General features: G+C 37.6%; 1 protein-coding gene across 1 annotated transcript; it reads left to right on the top strand.

Moving 5' to 3' along the window:
• The first annotated feature begins 1727 nt into the window (after positions 1 to 1727).
• LOC113671860 (WD repeat-containing protein 3) lies at positions 1728 to 20649 on the top strand. The gene is made up of 35 exons (XM_089180496.1): positions 1728 to 1965; positions 3717 to 3793; positions 4135 to 4197; positions 5632 to 5701; positions 6431 to 6480; positions 6750 to 6818; positions 7533 to 7611; positions 8365 to 8562; positions 8963 to 9067; positions 9949 to 10034; positions 10133 to 10163; positions 10358 to 10443; positions 10807 to 10849; positions 11012 to 11124; positions 11473 to 11544; positions 11842 to 11935; positions 12128 to 12229; positions 12386 to 12471; positions 12953 to 13021; positions 13559 to 13631; positions 14014 to 14070; positions 14330 to 14430; positions 15133 to 15148; positions 15472 to 15567; positions 15927 to 15980; positions 16512 to 16592; positions 16685 to 16735; positions 17126 to 17191; positions 17603 to 17683; positions 17865 to 17906; positions 18586 to 18629; positions 19003 to 19081; positions 19352 to 19401; positions 19606 to 19699; positions 20455 to 20649. Exons 1-35 carry the CDS (start codon positions 1780 to 1782, stop codon positions 20599 to 20601), a joined length of 2811 nt encoding a protein of 936 aa, XP_089036622.1. The 5' UTR covers positions 1728 to 1779; the 3' UTR covers positions 20602 to 20649.
• The last annotated feature ends 6085 nt before the right edge of the window (positions 20650 to 26734 follow it).

Raw genomic sequence — 26734 nt, 5'->3', positions numbered from 1 at the left:
GTAACAAATAATTCCCCAGTCTGCACGGTCTGCAGTTTGCAGTCTGCGTTTTAGCATGACCGGATTTTAGTGAAACTTATGAAAGTGTGTGCTTTGGAATAATGCATGTCTATGCCTCTTTGAAAGAGATCTAATTTTTGTGTCAAAATGAATATTTTTTAGATGCTTTGTTTCATGAGCGAAAAGGAGATGTAAAATGTTTTTTGCAAGTCTCAGCACAGCGGCCAACATTACAAGTCTCTGTTGCTTAAATTAACGAATGAAGTTCTATAAATGCCTCGTCTAGTGAAAAGTGACCACAAAGTAACAGAAATGAATGTATAGGAAAGTTGCAAAATGTTGGATACTTGGCGCATAACATTGTGCTAATGCACACTCTCCATAGCTTCTTTAAAAAGTTTCCAAATCGTTTCGTTTGACGAGCCCCTGCAAATGAGGCCGTCCGCCATTATGCTAACATTCCTCGTTTATATCCGCTTATCGACCAGTTCTTTGTATGCTTCATTTCCTTTATTCTTGACCGGAAACGCTCGATTGCATTCTCAGTCAGACAAAGTTCCTCACCCTCCCCCCCAACCCGGTATTTGAAAACTCTCCATACCGACAATCGATATTAATTAATGATGCATATTCCAGATGGTCGACTGGTAATCGTGGGCGCGCAACGAGTGCAAGTGAGGTCATCGAGGTCGCGGGTTCGAATCACGCTATAGGAGTTATTCTTAATCTGGCTTGGGGGCCGAATAACTTCTCCCCGAGTATGATTTGGAGCTGGCGGACAAGGAGTAACTCTCAAACTGGCTTGGGGGCCGAGTAACTCCTCCCCGTGGAATTTGCTTTTTGTTTTTCTTGTATTTGTCTTTTTTTCATATTATTATTGTCATCTTTACCTCCTTTTTCCTTTTTTTTCTGGGCAGTTCTCTCTTTAGGCCACTGTGATATTGAATAAGGTTTTGGTTGGTGTCGGTTGCTTTTTTTCATTGGATTTTTTTCGAAATTAGATATAATATTTCTCTCTTTTTACGTTATTATTAAAATTGTCGTTATTAGTTATTTTTTTTATCTTTTTACAATTTTCCATAGCTGACTTATGCATGTTGAGTGACAGTTGCATGGCAATTCAAATCGTCACGGTCGCCCGTAAGTAACTGAGGTTGAACACAGATAGTTTGTGTCTAAAAGTTTTCTTACTTTATTTCAATTTTTTCTTCTTATCATCATCGTTTTCATCTTCTTTTTTTCCCGTCGTTCTGCGCAGTTATCTTTTTTAGCCATCGTGCTTTGTTAGTTCTGAGGAGGACTACTGAATTAATTAACATGGCAAGATGTGTCCACGATTCCAAATGACTGACTCGGAAATGAAATAAATTTTCCGATCTCTTCAATCTTTATTAATTAAAATTTGTTGTAAGGAACACCACAGAAATTGGATAGCGAAAAAGTGAAAATATCACGTCAAAGCTTCTTAAATAAGACGTCCGATTGGTCTAATTCGGAAGATTCCGTCTGATTTGGGACGGTTCATTTGAATTTCTAGATGGCTTCATTGGATATGGGTGCATGATAGATTAGGGAGGACTCAATAGAGCTTTGAAGGTAGTTTTCGAGCGGTTCTCCATCACTCCTTTTTGCTATGTAGTTAAGGCGCATGTTGCCTTAGTCGCCGAGCGAAACTGAATAAAGAAGGGGTGGCTCCTAAGTTTTCCTGGAAAGTATGTGTAGTCTTACACAACATATTTAACCTTACCAGCTCACGTGTAGTGAACGATTGAAAACAAAATGGTTCTAACGAAAGCCTACCTGAGATATGTACAATCTGCCTGTTTTGGCGTTGTTTCCAGCTTGAAAGCGAAAGTTGTGTTTATTAAGAGAAGAATTAACACGACAAGAAAGCAGATCGCTCTATACGCGGTTTGTCCGGCGTTGGAGAACGTTATAATTTGGGATGTTAGAAGAGGAGAAAAGGTAACAGCGAGTTTATTTTTATTTGGGTGGTAGGGTACATTTTATGTTATATCAATCGGAGGAAAAAGAGATTAAGTACCTAGATTATAAAGAACTGTTCAGAGTGTGTGTTGTGGTGTTTATGATTAGACCAGAGATTCCAACCCTCCCGATTTGATCGGGAGTCTCCCGATTTGATGTCTTGCCTCCCGCTCTCCCGATTTTTACCAAATTCTCCCGATTTATCATAAAATTCTGAAAACTAGGGGAAAATTGCTAATCTTTAGAATTTTTGGCGATATGTCACTGTGAAACACTCATATTATACTTACTTTCTTCGCGAAGAGCATTATGGTATGTTATAACTCAGGCCGGAATGATGTCAAAATTCAGGAAATGGCACTTGAGAGAACCTAAATTTGCAAAATTTCCCGGGGGCATGCCCCGACCCCCCTAGAAGCTCGCGCCTTGGCACTAATAATTACTCCCTATTTTCCATCACATGGGGTTGGAATCTCTGTTAGACTCTTCACTCTTTGAATTCTGTGACTTGAGTGAAAACTGTAATATTTGGGACACTCCGAGGACTACAAGCACATCTTCACTGAGTGATTTCACTCAGAAACTACAACTTAAATTTCCCGTCCGCACTGGAAATCAGATGAAGTGAGATCTGATCACACTACAGCAGTCACTTTCGATAGGAACACATGAATGCATCTTTCATCATGCGCATTTCAGGGGTCTGTTTTAATCCAGCTAAAAGTACCATAAGCAGAAACATCAGCATTTTTAAAAAGCCCTTGATGACAATGAACCAGTTTAACGACACTTAACTATTGGCTGTTGCTATTGTGCTGTATTCCCGATCACGACACAAGCAGTATTTACCAATCGCCACTCTGGAGTATACATCATGTTAATTTGTGCTGGGATGGCAACCTGGGTAGGAGCTAGAGGGAATGTTGCGGGGGCTTATTACACCTTCTCTCGTTTCATAATTATAAAGCAACTAATACCAGCTCAGTGATGAAGACCTCTTTTCTTCTCTTTAGACTTTTCCATAAATTATAAGAAGGCGTAAGTTTCTTATTTTATAAGAAACTGTGGTGTAGCATCAGTGGGGGTATTACCATATACCGGTAATTCTGTTTTATGAACTGAATAATGTAAGTTGGCCAATGCATAGAGATTTGAAAGCTGTTCTGTGGAGCATTAGTCTTTGAAGGAGGGCTACAGTATATGTAATGCTTGAAACCTTTGATTTAAGCAAAGTTGAAACATACTGTATTTTCTTCACACTATGATTGATATTTCTCATAATAAAATAATTCAAATAGTACACGCGCTCTGATTGGCCATAAAACCATTTTGCATGAGCGTATGTAAACATGGTTTTCGTTCCTCTTTCATTAGTTATTTTATAAAAGAAATGTAAAATGGTTTCCGTGTTTACATAGCCTGATGTAAACACTTGGGAGGTTGGGAGAACACTCGATAAGCTGGAAACCACTCTGCTTTGTGTCATGGTTTCCTACGCTTATCTCGTGTTCTCCCAATCTCCCATGTGTTTACATCAGGCTATGTAAACACGGAAACCATTTTACATTTCTTCAATGTAAGCTAAAAGACTGTTTTTTCTAAGAACACCAGACATTGACCCGGCTAGGTCTTGAACCCAGACCTCTTGACCCAAAGTATATCTCACCAACCTTTAGGACACTGTGTCTTCTTGATATAAGTGTAGTAATGATTTACATATTACTGTCAAGGTTTCTGTGCTTGCTGGGGACAAACATGAAGTCACAGCTCTACAAGTTAGTCCTGATCAACAAGTTTTAGCTGTTGGGTAAGAGATACTCCACATTAATAATATCTGGCATAGAACTGTAGATATAAGTATTAACCTTTTAGCCCTCACAAGTGACTAGCATCTAAGTTCTCCTCACAATATCACCCCTGAGTCATGCAGTAAGGTCACGAGAATAAAGAAAATTATCTGCAGCAAAAGAAGCTGTTGATTGTTACACAAGTTCTCCTTGTCAGCACCTTAAGAAATGTATAGAGAACAGTATGGAGAATACCTTTACTGATGTTAGGATTTAAAGGGTTAAACTGATGACAATTTCTATACACATTGCTCTTCACAAAAATCTTATTACCATTGAATTTCAACTTCCGAATTCATAGCTATGAAGATGGATCAGTCAGGCTGTGGAAGTTACAAGATAATACTTGTCGAGTAACATTCAGGTAACAATAACTCAGCAATTGTTGATGATAAAAGAAATCTCTCATGCAGGGAAGTTTTCAGTATAGAATTCCATTTAAGACAATCATCCTTTCTCTTGAGTAGCAAACTTTTTGAGGGGGCATCTTTCCAAACTCTGAAAATTTTTCCAAGACTGGAGTCATGATTTTGAGAATTGCTCACCCACTTCCCACAAGAGACTGAGACAGGTCTAATATATCAATTCAGTTGGTTGCTTATAGAAGTTTAAATTTTATATTGAATGCAGTTGACCAGTGGATTGAACTTGGAAGTAAATATCAATTAGGCCTGTTCCAAACGTCGTGCTACTGCCGTGCCGAACTCAAATGAAATAGTAATTTCGATTTAAGCACGGCAGTAGCACGCCGTTTGAAACCATTAAGCGCGGCACGGCTGAATTAGGTTCGGCACGACTACTTAGCGCGGCAGCCCTTGCCGTGCCGCACGGCAGTAGCATGACTTGGTTTCAAACGTTGTGCTACTGTCGCGCCGAACTCAATTCATAAATTAATTTAACGGATTTTGCATTATTTGCATACTATTACGCATGCGCACTAATAAAAAAAGACAAATCTACCCGTTTTGCCCGAAAGCTTGAGAGAAGAGGAATCCGACGGTGACAATAAATTGCTTAGGGTTAGGGTTAGGGTTAGGGTTTGGAAACGCCGGCACGATCGTAATACAGTAACTTGCTGGCTCTCGTCAAGGGAAACCAGAAGAAGAATAAATGAAAAAACTTTCAAAAGTAATCCCCTCCTTGCAATAAAAGTATTCAATATGGACTGTTGCATTCGCCTGCGTTGCCTTCTGGCATTTAAAATTGTCTTAAACAAAACAAACTTCTCGCACTCTTCGTTAAGGTTTCCCTCCGCCATTTTGGATGGGGCGATACCACTGGATGGATGGTTTGTTTTGTCTTTTGAATTTGGCGCGACTGCATTAGGTTCGACGTTTGAAACCGCTGCCGTGCTATCGTCGTGCCACTGCCGAGCCAAATTCATTTGAGTTCGGCACGGCAGTAGCACGACGTTTGGAACAGGCCTTATTTGTGCTCATACAAATGAGGCTGAAAGTCTTTTCAAGCCTATCCTCAAGTGAACTGTCATTCTTTATCATCAACTGTATATGTACAGGACAACATTGTTTCTAACAGTTTCCATATTAGTCTTTAACCAATTTGCTCCCAAAATCTGATTGTTAATTCTCCTGTCTAGCTGCTAATCATTTCCTTGTGAATTAGTTTTGAGAACTTGGTGTTATGCAACTGTAGATCAAGATAACAACTTCTGCCCAATAAGTTTGAGTTTCCTCATTACCTGTTTGCTGGATAATGCATGGATGTTTTAGGGAGAAGTTACATTTTTATCAATTCTAGAAGTTAAATGATCAATTGGTCCTTTTTCCAAAAAAAACAGTGGTCACAAGTCAGCTGTGTCTGCACTGAAGTTTGATGATGCAGGAGGAAGACTCGTCTCAGGATCAAGGGTAAATTGTATCTACTGTGTCTTTCTCCTTACAATATCAGTTGTGACTTACGCAATAAGGTCATGAAAATTAAGGAAATGATCACCAACTAAAGAAGCTCTTGATTGTTAAACAAATTCTTCTTGTTAGCACCTTTGGAAATGTATAGAGAACAGTGTAGAGGAAATGCATAACGATAATAGGGTGTAAAGGGTTAATTTGACATACCAGGAATAGGTGGTTTTCATTTATTTCATCCACTTCAATTTGTTACCTCTTTGTTTGGAGTTTTAAGAAGTTTTGGAGTTTTTATTTTAGCCAGTTGCTGTGATTCATTTGACAAGTTTAATGCATACATTTCTATGCAGTATGAACTCTGGCCTCTTTCTTTTTAATTAGATTTTTTACACCTAGCAGCACCCACCACAACAAGTGTCACAAGGGAGCCAAGGGAAGGCCTCACTTATCATAGATTCCTCAGTCTGTAACTCAGAGGTTGGGCATAGGAGCAATAAATCTATAGGTCTGGGGTTTTATCTCTTGTGAGGGGCTAAGATTTTTTTGTTGTCCTACATTCTTGACAAAGTCAGTGACATTTTTCTTCATTTATTGGCCAAGCTCAAAATTTATTCCCTCTTTCTATTTTATTTGAGAAGTCTGGGGCTCTTAAGTTACCCTGCATAAATTTTGCTCTTACTGGTACACCAATGTTTTTTTTTTTTAATTGTTATTTTTCCCTTGTGTATGCAGGACACAGATGTCATAGTTTGGGATACTGTCAATGAAGCTGGTCTTTACCGGTAAAGATTTCATTACAGATGTCATTAATGCTGATTTTACAGTTTGGTTTTAATTGAGCCTTTGAGTGAAATCTAAACTGGTACAGATAAGTGATGAAAGCTTTTGGAACAGATTGAATTATTCTGTAAATTCAGTGAAATGAAGTGAGAACCAAATTAATACAATTTTGTTAGATTTTTGTTAATATAGATCTTAGAATATCATGAATGATACCTAACTGTCTGTAATTTTTGGTTATTGATGCTAATTTTTTCTTGTTCATTATCAGTTTCAAGGGACACAAAGGACTAATAACAGAATGTTATTTCATGAAAAGTCAGAATGTTCTGGTAACAAGGTAAGTCAACAGTTCATTGAAGGTTACATTTCATAAAACAGTAGATCATCACTAGAGTCAAAAGAAGTAGATAATAAAGTTTGCAAATAAAGGAGGTAAGTCTCTGAAGAAACTGTGGTATTGGGTTGGTGGGAGAGTAAAAGGGTAATTTAGCATTATCAACCAAGTTAATAATGTAAATTGACCACTGTAAAGAGTTTAAAAGTTGACAAATTTTCAAGTGGTAACCCTTTGTTGTTGTTTATGCCCAATTTTGATGACTTGAATTAAGTGATTTGTCTCATCTGAACCTTTCCTCTCAAGTGGGTGGTTCAGGTTTGAGATATCCTTGGGGAGCATAAAGTTTGCACACAAACTCATAGAGCACATCTTTGTCTCCATGGCCTGAAGCCACCAGTTGTATTTCTGAACCAGTTTCTCTTTCTTGATGGGATGTGAGCCCTTTTCAGGCCACTATCCAGATTTTCTAGACAGTATATCCTGGGAGAAAATAAGCAGTGTGCACCCCTTGAGCTAAGAAAATGCAACCCTGGTCAGAGTGAATGGGTGAATTTACAATTACAACACCACAACTCTTTGGCATCCTTCATTTAATATATTAAAATTATACTATTTTCAATAACTTTCGCAACAGAACTTGTTTAAATTGTTTCTTCTCTATATAAGTGGTTAGTTATTATAAATAGATTGATTCTCTTGTTTTACTTTTGTTAGTTCCAAAGATAGTTTTGTAAAGTTTTGGGATCTTGACACACAGCACTGTTTTCTTACACTCGTTGGTCACCGGAGTGAGGTGAGTAATATTAGTCTGAATATTTCTGAATTAAGTGGTAAGAGGTTATTCACAATGTAATTTGAATGTTTTTCATTTTTCCATGAACTCCATCATTCAAGTCATCCAGTCAGGCAGCCTGTCAGTTTACCCATCTGTCTGTCTGTTAGTCAGTCTGTCTGTCCACCTGTCTGTCTGCCTCCTGACAATCATTGAGTCAATCCATCGGCTTGTCTGTCTTTCTGTCTGACAGTCCTGCCAGCTTGGAAGTCATCCAGTCAGGCACCTTGTCAGTCTACCCATCTGTCTGTCTGTCAGTTAGTCTGTCTGTCCATTTGTTGGTCTGTCTGCCTGTCCACCTTCCTGTTTGTCTACCTTTCTGTCTGTCCACCTGTCTGTCTGTCTGTCTGTCTCCTGTCAGTCATTGAGTCAATCCATTGGCTTGTCTGTCTTTCTGTCTGACAGTCCTCAGCCAGCTGAAAGTCATCCAGTCAGGCAGCCTGATGGTCTATCCATCTGTCTGTCAGTCAGTCTGTCCATCTTTCTGTCTGTCCATCTATTTTTCTGTTTGTACTTGTCTTCTGTCAGTTTGGCTCTCATTCACTCAATCAAATCCTGTTTGTGGAACATTGAAATATATGTTCTGTTTGTTAGAAGTCAGATCTAAGAGAAATTTTCCATTTATTTTAAAACCCTTTGAACCATTCCAAACTGTGAGGATACTTTTTATAGTGATTAGATATTTAGAGTTGCATGGTTGTCTTCTACTTGTAGGTATGGGGTTTCACAGTTGCCCATGATGAAACAAGATTAATAACTGGGTGTGCAGACAGTGAACTTAGAGTCTGGAAAATTAACAGCAACAGTGAGAGTGACACAGAGCAGCTGAGTGAAAGTAATAAGAAGAACAGAGGTAAAAGAAATGCTGAAGAGGCAGGATTAGATGAAGAATCAGATGAGAAACAAACTGAGGTAATTTCCTACAACAATGAATGAAAAAGGATTTTTAGGAAACAACTCAGTTTAAAGATCTGGTTATCAAATTTCTTAGCCTTTTAACTCCCAAGATCTGATTGTAGCTCTCCCATCTAGCTGTTACTCATTTCCTTGTAATTTAGTTACAAGAATTCACTGTTAAATCATGATAACAACATCTGACTGATAAGTTTAAGTTTGAGTTCTGCCTATTCATGTGGTTTTTCAAGAATTAAGATTTTTTTTGTTTTTGAAGAAAGCATGGATGACTTGTGGTGTTATGACACTTTTTAACTAGAAAGCAATTTATGAAATTCCACACCTGTCAGCTACACTTTTCACTGATGTTCTGCTTTGTTTAAAATAGCTATACTAATAAGTTTTTTTCTCCTGCCAGGGAACTCAGCTTTCTTGTACACTGATTGGCTCAATTTTCCGTCATAGCCATGAAAGAGTGGTGTCAATTATGTCTGACTCAACACAAACATTCCTTGGGTGCCTTGTAAGTGCAAAATATACCTGCTAAATTTGCTCACTGACATTTGATTGTAGGTTCAAAGTTTATCCTAAATTTTGCAAAGATATGAGCATTGAAATTTACTAAAAAATGTTCTTTCTCCATCTATGCACATGGTATGTTCAACATACATGTATGTTCAGGGCGTGAATACAGGTGCCAATGCAACTAAATTTTTCACTTTGGCAACCAAATCCTGAAAATTAGTCGCCAAATTAGCGACTAGAATGCTTCATCATAACCTTACCTAGAGATAAAGTGAATTAAAATGGACATCCTAGTGTCCAATTTATAGCACGTTAAAGATCTTTTTCCTAACTTAATTTTGGAGGGTCTATCTAGAATGCTAACAGTGTTAAAAAAGGTTTTATTTGTCTTTAAAAATGGTGACCAACTTTTTTTGAATGGGCGACCACTTTGAAAAATTTAGGAGCCAAGTGGCTATCAGAAAAAAAAAATTAATTTCACGCCCTGATGTTGATCCTTGCAGTAAGCAGGATGCTTGTCAAATAGGAACCTAGTGTATGGCCCAAGTCACCATGGAGTTCTTGGTGGCTCAGTGGTAAAGTGTCAGACTGCTGAAGGCCTGGGCCAGGTTGTTTCAAGGGTAGATAATGCTACCTACTGGATGAATTGATGAACACTTCCCTACTGGATAATGATAATTATATCCATCTGATAGTGTTATGCACCCTTTTAATGACTGCACCCTGATGTTCAAATTGCCATGAAAGACTTGGATCTTTCCTTTGTCATGCAAGTATTTTGAAACTAATGACATCTTTCTTAATTGGAAGGTATCAAAAAGGAAACTTAGCTGCTCTGTTTCACTACTAACAGAAAAACATTGTTTGGTTTTTTTAAAGGGCAATGATTCACAGTTGGAATTGTTTAAAACGTTAAATGATGAAGAAATACAGAAACACCTACAAAAGAAACTTAAGAGACAAAGGTCTGTTAAAAAAAATGAGATTAATTTGTTGCCCTCTTTTGATTTTAACTTTTATTTAAGGTGTTAAAAACAAATTTGTTTCTTTTTTCTTCATTTAGAAAGAAAGCAAGAAAAGAAAATGAGGACCAGGTTAGTGAATCATTCAAGCACCAGTTAGGTCAGAGCTTCTTTGCATTTTCTGTTAGTGATACAAAAAGTATATAACACAATGAAAAATGTTTGGTATGCACTGTAATGTGATACCTTTTAGTTATCTACACTAATCTTATTAGTCTTTAATAATTATTTCTAACAGATTTGTTTTGATACATAATCTCCTCTAGAAATCAGAAGCAGACATTGAAGTCACAAGAACAGTGGAGGATGAACTTCAAAGAATACATTCTCTAAAACTTCGTTCAAAGATCAAGTAAGAGAATATATTTTACTCTAACATGTATGTCAATTTGTACAAGAATCAAGTGTATTTTTTTCCATTTACTGAGGAGAATTTTCAAGGTTGACAAGATTTCTTGATTATTTGTTCATTATCATGGAACCACAAGCATGCTTTGGAAGTGAAGTGGTTGATAACTGAAGAGATTACAATTACAATTACAATTACAGAGATATGCATGAGATATGCATTTCCAAGTAACCTGAAGCTAGGAACGGCCATGTTATAATGGCTAATACATCATGGTGGCTAAGCCAATCAAAATCCTAGATTTTCCTTGTATATCAATACCATCTGAACTTGATACATGTATTTGCTACTGACTTGTTATTACAGATCCTTTGACTTGTTTCATGATGAAAATGCCAATGATTTAAAGGTATTTCTGTTTTAGTTCAGATCTCATTTCATATTTTGTAACTATTTGGAAGATTTCAATTTTAAATGTAAGCTACATACAGCGCTACTGTACATAATCTTGCAGTTTGTTTATCACAAGGCCCATTTATCATCTGTTGGTTTTGTTTTGATTCCCTTGCAGATCATATTATTGCTTCAAAATAATACAATCCAGTTGCATTCAGTTACTGTGAAACCAGTGGAATCCTCTTGTGTATCATCAGTCACACTTCCTGGTCACAGATCAGATATCAGGTTAGTATCACTGTGTTTCCAATATCAGGATGGTATTACTTAGCACACAAAGGTGCCACTAAAGTTTGCTCTGCTTCAGACATTTCGCTTCATAGCCCACAGTGTAGCTGGTGGTATCGGCCAATTGGTCCTACAGGGTGCAGATGTTAAAGAATAAATCAATTTTTTTACACTTTAACTTTTCATGTCTTTTTCAACATTATACCTGTGATGATCAGACCATTACACTGTGCAAGGAAAGTTTCTAGCTAAAAGAAGAAGATGCTATTGATCTTTTACATTTTGAACATCTTGCAATTTGAAAAAAGGAATGATGGCAAATAACTTAGTTTATTTTTTCCCAATTAGAACTCTCTGTTTCAATGCTGATGGTTCCTGCCTTTTGTCAGGCTCTCAAGAGTCAATTAAAGTTTGGAACAGGTAAAATGTCTGTTTTTTTTTTCTGATAGAAAAAAATGTCGTCTCAAAGAAACTTCTGTCATGGTGGAAAAGGGAAAAGTGCCTGTATAATCCATTCCTTGTTTTTTTTAACTTTTAACTTGGTTTTAACTTTGCCTTTGGGATGTAATCTCCTTTTTCTCAAAGCTAATTTATTATGAGATTTACAGTAATTTCTTTTATCATAAACTGATTTAAGTGAATAATATTATAATACCTTTGTCAAAAAACAAACAATTTGTTTTATTTGGCAACCCTGTTGTATATTTTTGATTGCAGATCATCTTGTCAACCAATAAGAACAGTATCCACAGGGTATGCACTATGCTCATTGTTTGTGCCAGGAGACAAGCACGCCATCATAGGAACCAAGGTACTGCAACTGTTTGAAAAGAAAAAAATGTATTTATTTTCTAGAAAAAAAAATTTTACAGAAAACTCTTATGCTCCAGCTGCTTGGGAATATTTATGGCAGGAAAACGTAGGTAACAAATCGTGTGCAAGATTGTTAAAATAAGTGTAAAAAAATCACTTAGAAAACTTTTTTCCTTTTTTTTTTTCACAGGCAGGGAAGCTAGAGATCTATGACATATCATCTGGTCAATTACTGGAGTCTGTAGATGCTCATGATGGTCCAGTGTGGGGCTTATCTTTATCTCCTGACAAGGTTTGTAAGCAAGTAATTTACCAGAAGTTGTCACATTATTGAAGCACAGCTATGAATTGATCTTGATTATGCAGAGACGTCAAATTTCTACAGCACGCAATTAGCCTAACTAAGACCAAGAATTAATCTTGATTATTTTATAATTTATTTTGTCAGCGTGGTTTTGCATCTGGTAGTGGAGACTCTACAGTAAAGTTTTGGGAATTTGAACTGGTATCAGATGCTGAGCACTCTCAAGTCAGGTGAGGAGAACAAACTTGAAGTGTTTGTCGCTATGTGCCATTGTATAGTTACAAGACTTGTTCTGTTGATCACAGACAGGAATACCTTTGTAATAGAACTTTTTTTATGGGGTTGTGATGTTGTTTATTCTCAAACTTTATGACTTGTTTGCTTTTTTTACAAAGATGTTTATTTGTTTGTGAGTGTTCTAGTCTGAAATTGACCAGACTTCTTTGTTGTGGACTTGTTAGAGGAGAAGGATTATTTTATTATCCTTAGGCTGGAATGGATGTGTACCTACATTGTGTATTTATTGAATGCAGATTTTAAGTTTTAAAATTTGAAAATTTCATATAATTTATTGAAATGACTTTATTTATAAGTAACCTAAACATCTCAACTAAAGGTGACACATTTTTTTACATAAATTTTTCGATAAATTGAATTTAATCACTGATAGAATATTTATTAGTAAATTAATTCCTTCTGTTGAATCAACAGTAAAAGATTGAGCATCACTCATGTGCAGACCTTGAAAATGAAGGAGGAGGTGTTATGTGTCAAATACAGGTATGTCCCTTTTGCATGAGGCTGCCAGAGTTTGTTTGTTTTTATTTTTCACCGACAGGTTACTGACCAAACTAGTGAGTTTGTTTAAGTGACAGACTTACACTTGGTCGCAAATTAACTTTTATATATGAATACTAGGTGACAATAAAAAGTTTTGTTTCAATCACCACACGGAACAGTTTGGTTGCCAAAAGGTCCGATTCGTGAAATTTTCGCCTCGGCGAAAGTTAAAAAGGCGTTGGTTTTAGGGCCTCTCTTTGACTAAAAAAAAATTCATATTTCATAGTTTGCATGAAATAAAGGTATAGTACAATTGTAGTTTAGTGATAACAATGAAATGCAGCGCTTTGAGGAGAGGTGGGGATAATTATACATGTAAGTCCTGTGCATTACAAGGTATCTGAATTTTTGTCTTTTTTTCCTTTATTTTTTTTATTTAGTACATAAAATCCTAAGCATCGCAGAGAAAGTGAGAAACATTTTAAGGCAATATGGTACAAACAATCAACACAATGCTTTTTTTATCCTCTTCAATAGTCCTAATCAAAGATTGCTGGCTGTGAGTCTTCTAGATTGTACAATTAAAGTGTTTTTTGCTGATACTTTAAAGGTTTGTTGTGTTGATTCTTTTTTGTAAAAGTACTACTTGCATGTTTGAAAGGCGACGAAATTAACTGATTTGTATAATTTTACGAGCAAAAATTTCAATCTCAAACAGAAATTAAAGATTATGGAGAATGAGCATGTCTTATTTCTTGTTTCTTTTGTTTTTATCGACGAACTAAGATTATGAACTCCTACTGGTACTAGATCTGTTTCTCTTTCAAAATCCAAACAATTGATGGAGTCACGATCTATCAAACATGGTGGATTGTGGAATTTAAAAAATGATGATAGAATTTTCCCTTTTTTGTCCACAAAAATCATGTTTCATTTATAGCAGACCGTCTAGATTACATTTTAGAAAACTCCTTCCTATTTTTCCTTTTCAGTTCTTTTTATCTTTGTATGGACACAAACTCCCAGTTATGGCTTTAGACATTTCATCAGTAAGTATCCATATTCTTGCTCCTGAAACGGTTATTAGAACAGTCTTTGATTGATTATCGAAAGTCATCCGGTCTGGCATTGGTTGTGCTTTGCTTTAGACAGTGAGTGGTTTACAAAGTGCGTGTTACCTTTTATAGTAATCAGTACCCACGCCCTCGTCTGACACGACCTGAACGCGTTTGTTTTCTCGTACTTCAGTTTGTTTATTAAGGTTAACAAATAAAAGTAATTTTATTATCTATTTCCTCTTATGAACAGGATAGCAATTTAATCATCACAGGATCAGCCGACAAGAATATTAAGATTTGGGGGTTGGATTATGGAGATTGTCACAAGTCCATATTTGGACATGATGACAGGTTTGTTTGCTTGTTGTTGACTGCAGCGCATTTCGATTTAGTGCCGTAAACCTAAATTACAGTTATTTCAACAGGCAATCAGAATACAGAAAAAACATCACCAGCAACCATTGGAAACTCAAAAAGACTAAAGCGCGAGAAAACGCGAGTGAATTAGTCGCGATTGGTCGAAGTTTAAAATCTGATTGGTTGAGAAAGTGGCGCTACTTATTTTGACAAATCATAGAATGATGCAAAGTAAAAGCAAAGCAATGTTAGATTTCTTTGAATGCGCAGTTGGAAATTGGGTTAATATGAGCTTATCGTTTTTCATTCCGCCTAAATCTGAAGCGCATTACCCTTGTGGTTAGCTGGCTGGACTCTGGATCAAAATTTTTGCGGGTCTTAACTGCGCCAGGTCTTTTAATCATGTTCTTGGGCAAGACGACGTGCACTCATAGTGTCTCTCTCCAGGGTGGGAGTATGAATGGGTACCAGCGAAGTGTGAGATAGACTTTACAGAATGCTGGGTAATTAGCGATGGTAGGAACCGTTCGGTAATGAGCTCCGCCGTTGAGCCACTACGCTCTTATGTAGACCGTTTTGTTCCTCTTTTTTCATAGGTTACAAGTACCTTTTGAAAAAGTCTTTCTTGTCATAATTTTAGGTCCTATCGTTTACCTCAACTCACTTGTTTTTTTCGTTTTTTTTTCTTTTTTTCAGTATCATGGGTTTACAGGTACGTTGACAGACTTTTCCTCAACTCTAGTGATTTGCTGAGCGATAGCTCTAATTCAGTGAATATGCGTATCAACCACTAGTCGCGTTCGAAATAAAGAGCTAATACTGCGCCCTGTATTGTTACCAGTGCTTACCACGAAAGTGAGGTTTTAGTTTCTACTTCAATAAAACAAGTTTCTTTGTTTCCACCAAAAATGATACGCTGCGTTGACAGGCGAGTTTGTGATCATTTTGTAGCTTTTAATCAATTCAGTAGGCAACTTGCAATGAAGAAAATTAGAGCAGTTTATTTACCGTGTTTGTCTTTTAATTTTTCAACAGTTCGTCCCCAAGACTCATTATTTTTTCTCAGTCAGTAAGGACAAGACTTTGAAATACTGGGACGCTGATAAGTTTGAACACATTACAACTCTTCAGGTTATGACAATGATTTCTGGAGATCCTTTGCTCGTTGATTGGTTTAGAAAACTTGTGCTACCCTTTCAACCAAACGCGTTTAATCACGTTTTCCCGCGATGTCGGTATTTTTAGTTGTCGTCAGCTCTCTATGATGTTAATACATTTTGAATTCATTTTTACCATTTTCAGCGGAAATTCGCCGAAGAAAGTTGACGTTTTCTCTCTGTTACGTTTGTATACATGTATTACTGACGGTGCGGTCGTGTTGTGTGGGTCGCTTAGACGGTAATTCGATTGCTTGGCAGCGGCTAAAACGTGAATACATTGGAAGCAGTTATTGAAAATGTCCTGAAAGATGTGTGTTTATTTTACCATAGGGCCATCATGCGGAAGTCTGGTGCGTGGCTGTGAGTCCAGACGGCGATTATGTGGTGAGTAACAAAATGGATTGTGTCCGATTGTCTAATGACACTTGATGAGAGTGTTATGATCCCAGTGTTCCTTGCGCAGTTGTGCTCCTCCGCCCTTTTCTATATATTTTAAGACTAATCTGTGTAATAAAGGAGGTAAGTTTCTAAAGAAACTGTGGTGCTACGTCGGTGGGAGAGTATAGCAGGTAATTTAGTGTTTACAACTGAGTTGAAAACGTAAATTGGCCACTGTAAAGAGTTAAAAGGCTGTCGTTTCGAGTGTTAGCCCTTCGTCAGAGCGATTGGTGTAATGCCTACCTACGCAGGAATTGCCTAGGGATCGATCTCAACCAAGTCCAACCAAGCTCCCAAAGGGGGGGGATAAACCCTCTTGTTCCTTGTCGCTGATATCTAGGGAACTAGTGACTCGTCCGAACGCATTTTTAAACTCAATCGAAAATGTTAAGGGGAAGGACACGTGCAGTAATGAAGACCTAAAAGAAAGTGCAAAAGCGTGAGATAATTTTCTGTTAAAATTTCTTTGTCCTTCAGGCAACGGGTTCTCACGACAGATCCCTTCGGCTGTGGGAGAGAACGGATGAACCATTGTTTATAGAAGAGGAACGAGAACAGGTTCGGCATATTGTTGATATCTCACAGCTTGGTTTCCTCAGCAAGTGGTGTACATCAATTTACATCTATTTATTTGTTTGATCTTTTTTCAGGAGAGAGAGAAAGAATACGAAGAAAGTCTTGTGCAGAACACTGAGAGAGTGGTACGTTTTAAGTAACTGCTCCTCAAACGTTTCGCCAACACTATGACACCTAAGAATAACGATTGCGAAGTGTAAGAGACCATCGGAAATTAGAGGAATGACACGAAAGTCTGTCTGTTTTTAACCTTACTTTCTTCCCTTGCCAGCCAGCTCGGTGCGAACAGGAAAAAATGTTTAATTTAGTTTTTCAAGTTACGTCTGCGATGCGAACACCCCTTCTCCCAGCCTCTCCGCTCAGACTTCAAGTTTCATTGCCGATACAAAATTTCACGCTCGGCAGTTTAAATTCATCAACGAATAATGAGCAGAATTAACCTGGTGATGTTAAAATCGGGTATACTTTCCTCAGTATTCGATTGCGTTACCTTCATCAAGTTTTTTTTGTTTCAGATTCCTGGAGAGGTAGACGGAGAAGCCGTCAAGGCTGGAAAAAAGACATTAGAGACTGTGAAGGCGGTGAGATATTCTACTTAAACGTTATCACTTGATTGGAGAGAATTCTGTTAAAGAGCTTTATTTGTTAAAGAAACCATCTACAGAGAAACGCATTTCAAGACAGGATAAAATCTGAACACAGTGCTTGAAAAATGACGCAGGCAGTCAAATTTTTTTGAATGAGGGAAACAAGATTTGCAAGTGAAAATTCGCCACAATGGCGAAGTCTAGTTGCCAGCTAATTTAAAAGAGGCTTCGAATGAGTTCTGAATCAAACATGAGGGACATGAATGAAGAAAATGATCTCCAACTTAAGAAATTCTTGATTGTGAAACAAATTCTTGTCACTTTTTTGTTGCAAAATCATCTGCCGGTTGCAGGCGCATTCTAGACTAGAAACAAAACTTGTTAAATTTTATTTTTTGTTCATAGGCGGAAAGACTAATGGAGGCTATTGATCTCTATAATGAAGAAACAGCGAAAATGAGAGAACAAGGTGGTGGTCGTGAACAGGTAAACATTTTCTTTCTATGGCGTTTTACAGCTCAAGAGACAGATAAGACTCTTGGTGAAAAAAGAGAGCCGCAGTAACTTACAATTTTTTAGCGACATTACTACTTTTTTACGATTTAGTTCATACATTGTTAGACGACCATAAAAAAAATAGTAAGAGTGATCCTTTTACATTTTGCAGGTGTCTACCAATCCAATTCTAATTGCGCATGGAAATATTACGGTAAGGAGTCTATTACATGTGTTTAAAAACGTACCTTAATCTTAGATGATCCAGATCACTTGAACATTATGTGGGATGATCGGCGCGATGGGCCCATGATTTGGATACCAGGCTTAAAACTTGAGGTAACTTGTTGTCATGCTCGTTGTTGGGGTCTCTGTGTATCTCACGAGACCCATGGGAACGAGAACCGCAAGTTTTCTGCGAAAAGTCTGTTAAGAGATTGGAACCAAAGCACATACAGCCCGAGGGACTATGGGAAGAAAAAAGACATTTTGCAAATTCCCTTCCTTCCTTGCGCGCTCTTTTTCCTCGGAGAGTTTAGTACACCTGGGTCCGAGGCAGCGCTTAACCTTGTGACCCTTGAGAGTGCCTAGCATCTAATTTCTCCTTACAGTATCATCCCTGAATCACACAGTAAGGTCATGAGAATAAAGGAAATGATCACCAACAAGAAGATCTTGACTGTTAAACAAATTCTCCTTGTTAGCACGTAAGGAAATGTTTAGAGAACAGTATGGAGAATATGAAAACTGATGTTAGGGTGTAAAGGCTTAAGGAATAACGATTTGCAGTGTACAGTTTTCAAACCAGTACTCGTGAAGGACAGCTTATAAAGGAGTTGCCAGTTTTCCTACTGCCGTTTATGAAGCCTCCGTTATTCTTAATTTCTCTCCAGCCTGCTCGTTATGTTCTGGAGGTCGTGAAGAAGATCCGTTCAAGGTATGTAACTATTTGTAAACCAAGCCTTGGATACAAAGATTATAAACTCTCTAGTACTATCTTACGGTTAAAATGTTTTTGTTCTCAGATCGGAAAAAAACTAATCGTTTTATTGGTCATCGGACACCGCTGTGTGTCCAAAGTCTGTTAAATAATCCAATTTCATGTTTCATAGTGCACTGATTGAATGAAAGCTCAATTAAACAGGAACAAAAGAGTTAAAAGACTTTTGGAAACAGGTCTAAAACTTTGGTGTAATAACACCTAGTTGGCGAGTGGTTGAAAACGGGTGGGTTTCCGAGATTTTTATCTTGTCGAGATGAGACATTTTATCATCGGTTTGTTGATTTGTTTTTGTTTGGTGGTTTTGCAGTGAATTGGAAGAGTCTCTGATAGTCCTACCGTTCAGTGTTGCCACTGATATGTTGACTTTGCTTAACCACTGGCTCCAGGTAAACCGAGCAACAGTATTTGCAATGGTTGTGATTTATTGCTTAGCAGCACCAGTGAGCGCGACCGGTGTTGAGAAAGTTCAGTGTAATTCGCGATCACTTGACCTGGAACAATGTGTCTAACGGTATTTATAGTTTCCCTAAAGTTGGGGGGAGGGGGGGGGGATCCCTGGTACTGTTTTTAGCTTAAATTTAATTCATTCTGTATTTCCATCAACATCAAGAAACTTTCAACCGAGTATGTATGTTGTTGTTCTCTTTCAAATCCAGCACGGCTGGGAGGTCGAGCTTTCCTGTAGATGCCTCTCATTTCTTTTGAGGTAAGTTAATTCCTTTTTCTATCTCGTAGAGCAAAGCGCCAGGATCTAAGTCATGGCGAAAGGTTGTTGTTAGCCCATTAATCGTACTGTAAATTGGATTTGGAGATTCCGCAATCGCCGGGTGGCGCTTTGTCCAATGTTTCACTGTCTTTTCTTATTTTCAATGATGTTCAAGTGATAACTGACGAACTATTCCTTTCTCAGGATTCACCATAGCCAGATCGTAGCAAACAAGGTTCTTGTGCCGGTGATTGATTCCCTTCGGCAGCATGCTAAATCACGAGTTCATGGTCTGAGGGTAAGTTCGTATAGGGACTGCACCCTGAATTCTCCATACGTTAAGCGAGGTTATTGTTCTGATCTCAATATACTGAGCCTCCCAAACGTTTTTTATAATATAAAGTTGCTCTGAACCGTATGTACAGAAGATCGCAGAACTATGCAAAAAAAAAAAAAAAACAATGTTGTCTTCGAGAATGCATTCAGTAAGGAATAAAGGGGCTCAGCGCGCTCGGATTTGAGTGGTCACCACTTAAAGCTATAATCGAGGATGACGTAATAGTAACCTTTAGACAGAAATATGGTCGGTCACAACATGTTGAGAGATGGTGACAAAACCATGTTACGCCACCTTAAGTTTGAAATAACTGGGTCATCGTCGTCACTCGTAAAATTTCGCGAGCTTTGCGGGGTATATGTGTAATCATTTACTATTAGGTCGCTAAAACCAATTTGAGGTTATTATTGTCATACTAATTTACAGCGAGAATTCAACTCATCTGGAATAAAATTAAACATAGGTTGTGATTTCTCCTTCCCCCAGGGCCCTGAAATAAAGAACCTCATTGACCTAAACGACCTTTGTTTCAATTCCGGAGCCTTGCTGCATAACATTAAATCTCGAGGCTTATTGTAAGATACCGATTGCGAGCACTAGAGGCCAGATGGTCAAAAATTTTTTCTCACGCCCATCACGGTGCTGTAACGGCTTGCACTAACCTGACCTACATCGTGGTTCTAAAGGCAAACATTATTTTAATTGTTTTCTTATAGGACACCATTGGTTTTAACTTGGCTGGTCTGCGTTTCATTCAAAACGAAATGGAAGCCAGAGAAGAGACGTTTTTTGCCGACGCGACAGAAAAGGTTAAGAAGATTCGGAAGAAACAGAAATCGACCTTCGTACAAGTTGTGAAATAACTGTATCATGTTGTTTAGCAAATATTAAAAGAATACTTTTGAAATGAACTGGAACACAATCATTGTTAGACAGTTTGACAGACTAAGAACGTCATCGTCATCGCTCTGAGGAAGGGCTAACGCTCGAAACATCACCTTTTAAACTCATTACTGTGGCTAATTTACTCTCCCTCACCGACGCAGCATAACAATTTCTTTAGAAACTTGCCGCTTTATTCAGTTTGAAAGACTTCGTTACAAAAATTGGTTACTTTAACGTGAAGAAGAGAGAGTCGAAAGTTACCTCAGCTAGCACTGGTTTTTCTTAACCTTACTTGGTGACTTGTCTTAAAAACTCGCGCCACCCGAAAGTTACCTCATCTGGCACTGGTTTTTCTTAACCTTACTTGGTGACTTGTCTTAAAAACTCGCGCCACCCTCTCCAACAATCATCAACTAATGCAAGACTAAATACAATCACGATAGAATCGCAAGCGTTTCACATGGCAGCTGAGACAACTTTTGACTCTCTGTCGGAAATTGTGCTGAGGCCTTCCCATGATGTTAATTGTATTCCACTCTGTCTTCCCAACAAAGCCATTTCCGACTCTGTTTTAAGACGAGGGTCAGTGCGAAGAATCTATGAACCTTGGTGCCAACGATTGTGTGGGGAATAAAATTCAAATTTCATTCTCGATTTTTTTTTTACATGAATCAAATTTACCTGAATGCACCTCCATCAATAAGATCATCGTTGTAGTCTGCCTAAAGGTTCCTATCCTGTGTTTCCTCCCCTTCAAAAAATTTTTCTCTAATACCCCCCTGCGAGATCAAGAATGGAAGAAAACGAAGGAAAACCGCCCTGATGACTTTAGCGTATGGTAAAAGCTTACGTTAAAGTAAAAGGAAGTTTATGTATATTGGCACAGTTGGAAATAGCAGGGGTTATGTTTGAAAAGAAATATATTCGAGGGGAAATGGATTTCACTTAGAAATAGCATAGTGATAACCAAGTTTTGAATAATATTATCAGGCTCAGGGTCTACAGTCTACACGGTTCATGCTTACTTGAGTCAGTTAGATTCCAGCTGTGATAGCCTTTTTGATTCATTTTTCTTTTGTTTTTACAATTTTCCATATCTAACTCATGCATGTTAAGCGACAGTTGCATGTCGGGCATGTCCTCCTCCTCCTCTCGGTGCGATTTTTGTGTTGCCAATGTTGACAAAGCATATCTATGCCTCTTTGTAAGGATCTAATTTTTGTGTCAAAATGAATGTATTTTAAATGGTATGTTTAATGGACGGAAAGGAAATTTAAAATGTTCCTTGTAAGTCTCAGCACAACGGCCAACATGACTTGTCTCTGTTGATTAATCTGAGCATGGAAGTTTGATAAATGCCGCGTCTACTGAACTGTGAACATAAAGTAAAAGAAATGTATGTATGCGTCCTCAGAGGTAAAAATACGTGGTACCTGGCATGTAACATTGTGCCACTGAACGCTCTTGATGGCTTCTTTGAAAAGTGTCCGAATCGTTGTCTTTAACGAGCCCCGGCAATCGAGGCCGTCCGCCATTACGGCATATGCTAATATTCCACGTTTAGATGGCGTCTATCAGTTCTTTGAATGATTCATTTCCTTTATTCTTGACCGGAAACGCTCCATTGCACTCTCAGTCAGACAAACTTCCTCACCCTCCCCCCCAACCCGGTATTTGAAAACTCTCCATACCGACAACTTATATTAATTAATGATGCATATTCCAGATGGTCGACTGGTAATCGTGGGCGCGCAACGAGTGCAAGTGAGGTCATCGAGGTTGCGGGTTCGAATCACGCTATAGGAGTTATTCTTAATCTGGCTTGGGGGCCGAATAACTTCTCCCCGAGTATGATTTGGAGCTGGCGGACAAGGAGTAACTCTCAAACTGGCTTGGGGGCCGAGTAACTCCTCCCCGTGGAATTTGCATTTTGTTTTTGCTGTCTTTTCTCTTTTTTTTTCCCTTATTATCATCTTCTTGTCTTTTTTTTACTGTTTTTTTTTCTGAGCAGTTATGTTTTTGGGCTACTGTGGTATTTTTTCTAAAAGTAATTTTTCTGTTGCTTTTTTTTTTTTCTTTTTTTTTCTCGCTACTACATATATTTTTCTCTCTTTTTTATGTTATTATTACAATTATCGTTCAATCGTTTTTTACTGTCTTTTTACAATTTTTCTTATCTGACTTATGCATGTTGAGTAACAGTTACACGGCAAATTATTCTAAGGTAGTTCCAAATCCTAGACCATAAGTAACTTTAACATAGATAGGTTCATGTTTTTCCAAGACATTTGTAATTTGTACTCGTGCTTGAACTTTGCAGTCGTATTACATGAAAAATGCGCTCGTTTTTAGCCGATCACGCGTGTATAATTTTATCATGTTTATCATTAAGTCATTTAAAGAGGATAAAATCAACTTCGCGAAGGGTAAATCCGCACCAAAACGTACCAATAGTAGCTAACTATCATGCCACAGAAATAATCACTTGGCCACATCGCTTGACGAAGACTAGCAAATAGCAGTCGAAATTTGGCGATCTGAGCAAGATTGGTGGTGACTTAAGAGCGTGAGACAAACGATTGAAATTTCATTTATTGCATCATAAATACGATGAACAAACACATCTATAACAATAGGTTCCTCTTCAATAGTACAACAAATAGTTCAAAAAGTTGTTTTGTTTGTTTGTTTGTTTCCAAGAGCTAGGAAACAGGGAAACACAAAGAAACTCAAACAGTTCCTCGAATATATCTGAGTTCGAGTTTCAACAATTACACCAATATCCGCAACTCCCCAAAGATGTTTACGGAGTTCAAAATTAACCATTTGCTGGCCTTCCCATTTCGTTATATTATTGTGCGACAGTAACCGAAGTACCATTCGACGTTTTTCGGTTCGCCTTTCAAAGTCGGAAAACTCATTTGAATTACAAATAATTTTTAAAATGTTAATATTTATATCTGTGATCAGTCTTACACGTGGAAAGAGCGAAGGAAGTTCGAGAAATTTCAGAGTCTCTTGCTACTCCTCTGGAGGCCACAAAACACATCACTTTCACCTTATAACCCTAGATATCCTTTGTCTTTCAACTCCAGCGTGCGTTTCTTCGAAGTTGCTGAGTAAGGTGGCTCAAATTTGACGTCAAGGTTTGATGAATGTCATTTTGTCACAAGTTTTGTGAAGGTAAATAACCTACGTAGCAATACATATTTGATACAAATACAGTGCCCGTGTCTCTCGTCTTTCCCTTGAAAATCAGGTCAAATTGCAGAGTTTAATACCAAAAGTAAAAGCATGCCATGCACAGCACAAAGTAAGACAATCCTTCAACTGCAGCCGCCATGACAGTTCTCGTTGCACCACGTGATTTACTAGTAACAGTGATATATTCTTATTTTATGGTTAATTTGTTGGTAGCTTACGAAGTAATTTAATGCTTATGATTTCTACACTTGTGTATTTTTTTCCTCTTATACATACAGTCACTTAAGCTCACGGTAGGTCAAAATAACATTTGATGTAAACGCGCTTGTTGTTTCTCTAATACCCAACCACCAATGGACAGCAAAATGGGTGATCGTGAAAAACGTTTTGACACAAAATCGTTTAGGAAACCAGCCAAAATTTTTTGAAAATGAGGATATGAATGGCTAAGCTTTCTTTTTTATCTCAAGTTTAGTAGAACATTAGTTATCTAGCACGTACTCGAAGTCGGATTTAGGGGTCTGGGTTCAAACTAAAGAGGATGTTAAATCGTGAATGGGGGAGGGTTGGGGATGTAGCTGTGACGGTTGACGGTAAATTTTTTTCGATTTCGACGGCGAAATCTCAAGGCCCTTGACTGTTGTCAACTGTTTGAAAAATATATTTCTATGAGTTGAAGGTAATGTCAAGTTTTTTTTTTTTTTTTTTTTTTTTTTATGTGAATGATGAATGACGTTTAGATGTATTCAGGTTTATATCTGTTTATACTAAAGTGAAGCCATAATGAATCAATTGCGAGTAATCGTATCCTCATGGTTGCTCATAGCTTTTTTTTGAATCGACAAAAATTGTTAATCGCTGGAAGGAAAATATATGGCGAAAGGATGACGTCTAAAAAGAAAACGATTTTTGAGAGGGATCAACGCTTCTTCGTTGCCGCTTTTTTTCAGAAATGGATTAAAACAATGTTGATACGAAGTGCAATTTTTGTGTGAAGCACCTTAAAATATGTAATAGAATCTACCCATAAACTTCTCTCTTTGCATTTGATTGTTACGTTAGTTTCTCGCGCTTTTTAAGATTGTCTTGAATTCGATTGTTACGTTAGTATCTGGCAAGTTTCAAGGCTTCTCTTTCATTCAATTGTTAAGTGAGTATCTGGCACACGGTTAGGATTGTACCACACTACGATTGTTACGTTAATATTTCGCACATTTTATGCTTCTCTTTCATTTCACTGTTACTTAAATATTTCGCACTCTTTTAGCGTTATCTTTCAATCAATTGCTATGTTGGAATCTGGTGAATTTTATGCTTTTCTTTCAATTTATTGTTACGTTGGTATCATATGCATTTTAAGGATTATATGACATTCTATAGTCACCTGAGTATCTTGCGCATTTTAAGGATTACCTTACATTAGACTTTTACGAGAGCATCTCGCGCATCTTTAGATTGTCTTTCATCGATTTTTATGTTAGCATACACTTTAAGGAATATCTTGCATTCGATTGTTACGATAATATCTCGCGCTCTATTTAAATAGCCTCACATTCGATTGTTCTCTTTCATCGCATTTCAACGTTAGTATCTCGTGCACTTTCAGGATTCCTATTTATTGGATTCTTACGTCAGTATCTTGCGCGCATTTCTCTTACATTGGATTGTTACGATGGCATCTCGCGCAGCTCTAGGATTCTCTTCATCTGATTTTTACGTAAGATCTCGCGCACTTTCAGGATTCCTATTTATTGGATTGTTACGTCAGTATCTTGAGCGCTTTTCTCTTGCATTGGATTGTTACGATGGCATCTCGTGCAGCTCTAGGATTCTCCTTCATCTGATTTTTACATAAGATCTCGCGCACTTTTAGGATTACCTTACATTGAATCGTTACGTTGCTATCTCGCGCATTTTTTGGATTACCTTACTTTTGATTGTTACGTGAAAATCTCGCGCACCTTTAGGATTCTCTTTCATCGGATTGTTAGGCCAGTATCTCGTGCACCCCTAGGATTATTTGGCTTTCGATTGTTTTGTTAGTGTATTCTCTCTCAACAGATTGTCAACTTGATAACTCGCGCAGTATTAGGATTGCCTGACATTCGATTTTTACGTTAGCATCTTGCGCAATTTTAGGATTATCTTACATTCGATTGCTGCGTTAGTATCTTGTGTACTTTTGCGCTTCAGATTACAAGGATCACAAGAAATCGGTTACTGATTATTACGTTAGTATCTCGCGCCCTTTTAGGATTATCATAGATTCGAAAGATGCGTTCATATCTCGTGTACGTTTAGAAATATCCTAAACTCGATTATTGCGTCACTAACTTGTGCACTTTTAGGATTATAGTATATTAAACCGTTACGGTACCATCTCCTGCACTTTTAGAATTATCTTACATTCCATTATTAAGTTAGTATCTTGCGAACTTCTAGAGTTTCCTTACACTCGATATCTTGCGCACTTTTAGCATTATCTTATTTTCGATTGTCACCTAAGTATCTTGCACACTTTTAGAGTTCTCTTTTATCTGATTGTTACGTTAGTATCTGGCGCACTTTTAGCATTATCTTATATTTGATTGTCGCGTAAATATCGTGCACACTTTTAAAGTTCTTTTTATCTGATTGTTTTGTTGGTGTTGCGCGAACTTTTAGGATTCTCTTTCAACAGATAGTCAAGGTAGTATCTTTAGCACTATTAGGATTATCTTACACTCGACTTGTGCTTTTATATCTCGTGTACTTTTAGAATTATTTTAAAATCGATTATTACCTTCTATCTTGTACACGTCAAGGATTATCTTAGATTGAATCGTTATTTTACATTCGACTGTTATGGTAGTTTCTCGTGAACTTCTTGCATAATTTTTAACTAACTGTTTCTTTAGCGTTGCGCGC

The sequence above is a fragment of the Pocillopora damicornis genome, chromosome 8 (assembly GCF_964200805.1).
Source record: "Pocillopora damicornis chromosome 8, jaPocDami1.2, whole genome shotgun sequence".
Taxonomy (NCBI): domain Eukaryota; kingdom Metazoa; phylum Cnidaria; class Anthozoa; order Scleractinia; family Pocilloporidae; genus Pocillopora; species Pocillopora damicornis.
The sequence above is the reverse complement of the archived record's forward strand: the minus strand, read 5'-3'. Positions and strand labels throughout refer to the sequence as shown.

Excerpts from the sequence above, each read along its gene's own strand:
- LOC113671860 (XM_089180496.1), top strand. The coding sequence starts at position 1,780 with ATGGTTCTAACGAAAGCCTACCTGAGATATGTACAATCTGCCTGTTTT. Across the intron at positions 11,125-11,472 it reads GGTCACAGATCAGATATCAG|AACTCTCTGTTTCAATGCTG; the intron begins GTTAGTATCACT and ends TTTCCCAATTAG. Across the intron at positions 15,981-16,511 it reads GTCCAGACGGCGATTATGTG|GCAACGGGTTCTCACGACAG; the intron begins GTGAGTAACAAA and ends TTTGTCCTTCAG.